General features: G+C 40.3%; 1 protein-coding gene across 1 annotated transcript in view; it reads left to right on the top strand.

Annotated features, from left to right (window-relative positions):
• CCDC62 (coiled-coil domain containing 62) overlaps positions 1-6624 on the top strand; it is a 42351-nt gene extending 35727 nt beyond the window's left edge. The window contains exons 12-13 of the mRNA XM_010841310.1: positions 5057-5150; positions 5840-6624. Of these exons, the coding sequence (XP_010839612.1) occupies positions 5057-5110 (54 nt within the window). The 3' untranslated portion in view covers positions 5111-5150; positions 5840-6624. The remainder of the gene's footprint in view (positions 1-5056; positions 5151-5839) is intronic.
• Positions 6625-7433: the final 809 nt, after the last annotated feature.

The raw sequence follows: 7433 nt of genomic DNA, 5'->3' as shown, positions 1-7433 counted from the left end.
ATGATCTTAGTTTCTGAATGTTGAGCTTTAAGCCAACTTTTTCGCTCTCCTCTTTCACTTTCATCAAGAGGCTCTTTAGTTCTTCTTCACTTTCTGCAATAAGGGTGGTGTCATCTGCATATCTGAGGTGATTGATATTTCTCCCGGCGATCTTGATTCCAGCTTCTGCTTCCTCCAGCCCAGCGTTTCTCATGATGTACTCTGCATACAAGTTAAATAAGCAGGGTGACAATATATATCCTTAATGTATTCCTTTTCCTATTTGGAACTAGTCTGTTGTTCCATGTCCAGTTCTAACTGTTGCTTCCTGACCTGCATACAAATTTCAGGAGGCAGGTCAGGTGGTCTGGTATTTCCATCTCTTGAAGAATTTCCCACAGTTTATTGTGATCCACACAGTCAAAGGCTTTGGCATAGTCAATAAAGCAGAAATAGATGTTTTTCTGGAACTCTCTTCCTTTTTCGATGATCCAGCAGATGTTGGCAATTTGATCTCTGGTTCCTCTGCCTTTTCTAAAACCAGCTTGAACATCAGGAAGTTCACGGTTCATGTATTGCTGAAGCCTGGCTTGGAGAATTTTAAGTATTACTTTACTAGCATGTGAGATGAGTGCAATTGTGCAGTAGTTTGAGCATTCTTTGGCATTGGCTTTCTTAGGTATTGGAATGAAAACTGACCTTTTCCAGTCCTGTGGCCACTGCTGAGTTTTCCAAATTTGCTGGCATATTGAGTGCAGCACTTTCACAGCATCATCTTTCAGGATTTGAAATAGCTCCACTGGAATTCCATCACCTCCACTAGAATCAGTGAATAGTACATTGGAAAGTATATGACATCTGAAGGCAGTATTTTTGCCAACTTAATGATTATCTGATTCTAGCTGTGGGATGTTAAGCAAGAGATTTAATCACTTTCCCTCTCCTGTGAAAGGAATGTTGCGATGAGATCTCTCTTCTGGATCTTTCCAGCTCAAAAATTCTTTTAAACCAAGTTTTCAGTAACCTTTTCACTAACCTGAAGTGTCTTTAAGTCCTTTGCTCATTTTAAATATGAGTTGTTGGTATTTCCTAGGAGGGTTTTTTTCTTGACAAAATCTTTGCAGCATCAGTGAAGTTGTTTATTTACATTGGGGTAGAACATTTTTGCATATTGGTAAGAGTTTTTAAAGTTTTTAACAGCGTTTATTGAGGTATAGTTCACCTATCCATAACCTTCCCCCTTGTAGAAGTGTACAGTTCAGTGGTTTAGTATATTTACAAAGTTGTGCAACCGTCAGCATGATCCAGCTTTAGAACCTTTGCATCATTCCAGAAGGACCTTGCACCCACTGGCAGTTACTCCCCATTTTACTTCCCCCTGCTTCAGGCCGATGTTCATCTACTTTCTGTCCTTGCGGGTTTGTTGGGCAGAGATTTTTCATCAGAGTTTGTTGAATAGAATTCAGAAGATCCATAAATTTTGATGGAGGGGTAAAAATTACACATTAGGTTATTTTTGTTAATCTCTAATTGAAATAGAGCACGTCCTTCAATTATGATATAGAAATGAGCCATCTTCGCACCTGCTACTTATGATCTTGTCATTAGTAGAAATAACAAATAATTCTACCACATTGCAGTTATTACTGGTGTCTTGAAATATCATTTACACTAAGTATTGTGTCAGAATTACAGATCACTAGGCCTGCTGCTAGACCTTATTATTTAATGCCCTAGTAAAGAAGGCTATATACTATTGTATCACAGTCTTATTTAGTATTTTGATAACCACAGTTATAGCTGCCATAATGCAACATATGGGTTCCTAAAAATCACCACACAGTGCAAAACTGCACAATAAAAACCATACAATTTATGGGGAAAATGGGATTTGGAACATAGCCTCAAAACCTTTATCAGTGACACATCTTGAAAAGGACATTTAAATGGTAGGACAGCTTTATGCTTGTGTTAAGAAACACACAAATATTGCCATAAATGTGGCACTTGACTCTGAAAAAGCCCTGAAGTTTGCAGGTAGAATTGGGCGTCGGAGAGGCTGCAGTCTGTGACTCACTGGAAAGTGGCAGAAGGAGGGCGATTGGATGGAAAGTCATAGCAGCGGGTGTGGATGTGTTTCATGACACCCCCGGGGCGAGAGCTGGTGGGCGTTGGAGAGGTCTGGAAGTAGGGGTGGGTATATTCCTAAATGACCCAGCCCAGTTCACCTAGGGTTTCTTGTGGACAAAAATTAGGCATTAACAAACGCAAACAACTCAAGTCATTCTTAGATATAGCAGATGAATTGGAACAAATATGTGTTTTCAAAACAAGTGTCATAGCAGAGCCAGCTATGCTTCAGAGTCATCCTTCTGACAGCTCCTACTCACCCTCATGGCCTCGGGTTCTTCTCTTAACCTCCTCTTTGGGGTTTCGTGTTAATTCCTAAGATGTAATCAGGAGCTCTCACTTTTGTCCTCATAGCGCCGCTTGAGGGTGGGGGGGGTGTGTCAGAGTGCGTGTCCCAGCACATGACAGCTGGGAACATCCATGGGTCTCTGCTCCCGCTTTAGCACCTTTAGGAGCCTCAATCACTCATGCTGGCCCCCACGGCCTGGTGTAGCACAGGCCGTACCTGCTACAGAGTATGCTTGGTAAATACTGTGAATGGGGCTGATAGGAGTTCAGGAAGGATGCAGAAGGGTGACCACAGGTGTAGATGGAAAAAATGCTACAGCTATTCAAGTTTGGTGAAAACTTGGTTTAAGAGAATTTTTTTTTTTTTGGTTTAAGAGAATTTTTGAGCTAGAAAGATCCAGAAGAGCGATCTCATCACAACCATTCCTTTTACAGGAGAGGGAAAGTGATTAAATCTCTTGCTTAACATCCCAGCTAGAATCAGATAATCATTTAGTTGGCAAAAATACTGCTTTCAGATGTAATATATTTTCCAATGGATTATTCACTGATTCTAGAGATGTTGGGAAAGTAAAATTTAACTAACAGAAATCTACTTGGCAATGCACTTTGCAAATTCTGCCCCTCTGGCGCTTTGAGTGGAGTATTGCTGGTTACAGAAAAAGTAAATAATTTTGTAAAAAATTCTTAATTTTTGCAGCAAGGAAGCAGGATAAATTTTGAGCAGCTTGTCTGCTTCCCCAGGATTTTGCCATCTGTCGCTAAAGACAAAGGTGTTAATTGAAAGCCTGTCTCTGAAATAGGCATTCTCACATTGCTGGGGAAGCACAAAGTACTTCTGTCCTTCTGGCAAGGAACCTGTCGATGTTGTCTAAAACTTGCCCTGGCAGCATCACTTTGTGACTCTCTCATTCACATACAGCTGTGTGTATGTAAAATGGTATATGGACAAGTTTTTCACGGCAGCCTTGCTTTATTTTTATATTATTATTTTTAAAATATTTATTTTTACTTATTCATTTATTTGGCTGCACCAGGTCTTAGTTGTGGCATACGAACTCTTAGTTGCAGCTTGTGGGATCTAGATTCCCCGATGAGGGATCGAACCTAGGCCCCCTGCATTGGGAGCGTGGAGTCTTAGCCACTGGACCACCAGGGAAGTCCCATGGCAGCATTGCTTTATAACAGCCAAAGTTAGGAACTGATCTGAGTGTCCAGCAAGAAGAATCTGAGTGAATAGCTGTGGCCTGTCCACCAACGGAATATTACCCTGAGACAGAACAGGAAGGTCGTAGGTGCGGAGATGTTTCCAGGATGTTCAGTTCAGTCGCTCAGTCGTGTCTGACTCTTTGCGACCCTGTGGACTGTAGCACACCAGACTTCCCTGTCCATCACCAACTCTGAGAGCTTGCTCAAACTCATGTCCATTGAGTTGGTGATGCCATCTAACCGTCTCATCCTGTGTCATGCCCTTCTCCTCGGCTCTCAATCTTGCCCAGCATCAGGGTCTTTTTCAGCATGTACTAGTGAGTGAGAGGAGACAGGATCCTGAAAGCTTCATGTGGTATTCTACACATGAGGTGGGAACAGGAATCTGTCTATGTATATATGTTCAAACCATGCTCTTTAAAAAACATTAATTTAAAAATAGAGGAAAAAAAGGAATGAGTGAGACAGCACAGCTGCCGCACCATCAGCAGCAGGTCTCCTGCGGGGTGGGGTGGGTTTCAGTTTCAGCCTGAAACTGAAGTTGGAGTTTTGACCTGAACACAGGACTCAGTCTCCTCATCAGTGGTTGGCAGCTGTTGGGATTATCTGTCAAGGTTCTTAACTTTTTCTGTGGCAGGCTGGTAAAGCCTATGGATCCCTTTTAGAATCATCTTTTTAATTTTATTTTAGTATCATTAAAAAAAATTTACTTATTTATTTTTGGCTGTGCCATGAGGCATGGAAGTGTGGAGTCTTAACCACTGGACCACCAGGGAAGTCCCCCCTAGAAAAATGAAGTAAAATACATCATATTGTAAAATACATAGGAAGGCTATCCCAGTAGAGAGGAAAGCAGCGTGATTAAGAGCCCAGGGGTCTGGAAGCACCGAGAAGAATCCCAACGTGGCTCAAAGGCTGGCCCCGTGGGAAGATGAGGCGGCTGAGCAAGCCCAGGTTCACCACTGGAGTCTACCAGTGTCTTTCCAAGTATCCTCCTCCTCTTCTTTCCTTCTTTTTTAATATCTCCCCAAAACCTAACCATGTTACGCCCTCAGTAGGCACCGTGCTGAATTAAAGCGTTGCTCAGAGTTGTGGAGTCTTCTTGATGACCCTTGTCCTCACTGCAGGCTCACCGCAGAGTCTATATTAAGGCTGACAGAGAGCCAGTTATATTTGGGCGTTAGCTGACTCCCAGGGTTTAACCATAACACACATACGGTAAAGCAAATAGAACATTCCAACTGCAGGCTTAGAGACAGAGGGGCCCCACACATGAGCAGGAAATCAGTCCATCTTTGCTGGCTGGCTGGCTGATGGTTGTATGAAATTGCTTCATTGTATTTCATTAATTCCCTAAGGTCTTTTAAAGGCATTTCTGCTGTATTTGTGTATTGTCCTCCTAAGTATTTTCTTGTTCCATCCTGGGTACTCATTGGGAGTTGTTTTGTAGAATATGGAAGTCTCAGAAGAGTCAGCTGAAAAAAATACCCCTCTCGGTAACTGAAGAAAACAAAAGTTAACTTCAGTGTTCATCGTGATCATGGGTAAGTCACCTTTCCTTATCTCACCTTATATTTATATTTAATAAGTAACTTGGGAACATTGATAATCTAGAAGCACGGCAATGAGTTTGACCTCTAGTCCTTTCTCTCTTGCCTGACCTATTTATACACACCTTCTAAATTTAATCAGAGTCAAATGTCAGTTACTTATAAGAGAAATGCAGATTCAAAAGTTCTTGTTCTCAGTACCTAGAATTTTAAGCCTAAAGAAGTGAATGCATATAGCTTTCAAACTCCCATGTCAGCATTTCATCCGAATGTCTGTCTGAAAAGAAGTCTTTCCATGGGGTTTCAAGTATTCTAAAAAAGGCTTATTGACCCAGGAAGCACTTTCTTGATTTGTGTTTCCTTCTATCGAACCTTCATTTCCTATGCCAAGTTTCTTTAGAAGCCAGTTTGATAAGTTAAAATATAAAATCATCTCAGTTGTTTTCCACTTAAGCATAAGAACATTTTTTACAATTGTGAACGCACCAAGCGTAAGCAGCCCTCTCTCCCTGTCTTTTTTCTCTTTCCTGAGAAGTCTTCATATTTATAATAGTTTGCATGACCTTATGTTGTTGAGAATCAAGACTGTATAGTTCATTTTTTTTTTTAGAAGCTGGGAGCTTATCGCACACCATCCAGTGCTCATTGATTTTGATTTGATTAACTCTGTTTCCTTCCCACAGAAGCTGATTTCTCATCCATGTGGAAGGCAGGAAGCAGACATTCATACCTAATACTTAGCCTTGAAAACAAAAAGCGGATGGTAATCCTTTGTAAGCAGCATCTAATACCAAAGGGGAGCTGAAACCGAAAGTTAATTTTTAAACATCTGTATCTTGTTTGTCTTCAGGTTAGCCATTTTCATGTGGAAGAAATATTTTTCATGTGTAAGAAATGAGACCTAATTGTATATTATATGTAATATGCCAACTTGGAATTTATGCTGACAGAGAAAAAGCCTTCTCTATAAAGACGCTGACTCTGGTTAAATACTCCAGAAGCTCTTTAAAAGTGTGAACATCAAATGGAGAATCCAGGCATAAAAAATGCTGTTTTAGCCATCTGATTTTTTTAAACCTGTGCATACATTTACATTATAGCCAGTAGCTTATCAGTGTCAGCTCCAAATATATGAGAAATAGCGTTCCCTTGTAGTTTTAGCCTTGAACTTGGCTGTGTAAATAGCTATAAAGTGATATGATATAAAACCTTTTTAACTGCAAACTATCTCTTGGGCTACTGACGGTCGAGGTCCTTCAGTCCCGAAAGCCGAGCAGAGCTCCCTCTTGTCTGGATCAGTAGTAGTCCCATCAGCTTATACAAACCAAAGCTCGCTGGAAGATCAAGTTTTATATGCATTTTTTTTTTAATCCTCGAAGACTGAAACTTCTGTTTTAACCTGTAAAGTAATTTAATTTTTTAAAGAATATAATGATCAGCTTCAGTCAATAAAAAATATTTTTAATAATAAAAATAGTTTTTTGGGGTTTCTTTTTCTGACACAGGAGCGAAATAAGGACGGTTACTCTCTTCAAACCAAACCTGGCAAGTTAATTTCCTGAGGAATGGGAATGCAGTTTTTTTAAACATTGCCGATATCAAAGTTCTATTGTGCTGTATCAATGCCCCTTTGTTAAAAGGTTTCAGTGCTACTTCAGAGATGATTTTCATGAGAGTGGAGGAGCCACCCCATTTAGCCTTTTTAATGAGGGTGCTGAAAAGAGAAATTGGGTGAAGTTTGGCTATGCTCTTTATAAACGCTTGCTTTCTCCCCCAGGCTAGGCTGTTTTATACAGGGCAAAACTGAGAAAGGTCCTGTGTATAGTCGATTGTGAACCATTGCCTCCAAGTTAGAAACCCAAAATGTCCCTGGAGAGGCCGACTTTCTGAGACACAAAATATTAAATTTTCTCCTTCTCTTCATGATAGGTTCACGGCTGCACGTTAACTTACCTAGTGAAAAGAGAGAACACTGATGAGATGCTAAGAACACTTTCAGGGACCTGAAGGATTTGAAAAAAGTCCAGTTGTTTTGTAACTAAATGTCTTTTAGCTCATAGAGTTATAGTATCTACCCATGCCTATTCTTACCCATCCATATTATTGTGTATTACAGTACATGCATTTCAAAAATGGAAACCTTAGTATTATCAATTTCTCTCTCTCAACCCTAGTTATTTAAGTCCATAAGCAATTTCTGTGAAAGAGAGGCAGCCTTTGGTTACAAGATAAAACTAGATTTCAGCCTTTATATTTTGTCATCAACATTTTTCATCT

This window comes from Bison bison, unplaced genomic scaffold (genome assembly GCF_000754665.1).
Source record: "Bison bison bison isolate TAMUID 2011002044 unplaced genomic scaffold, Bison_UMD1.0 scf7180017864160, whole genome shotgun sequence".
NCBI lineage: Eukaryota > Metazoa > Chordata > Mammalia > Artiodactyla > Bovidae > Bison > Bison bison.
The sequence above is the reverse complement of the archived record's forward strand: the minus strand, read 5'-3'. Positions and strand labels throughout refer to the sequence as shown.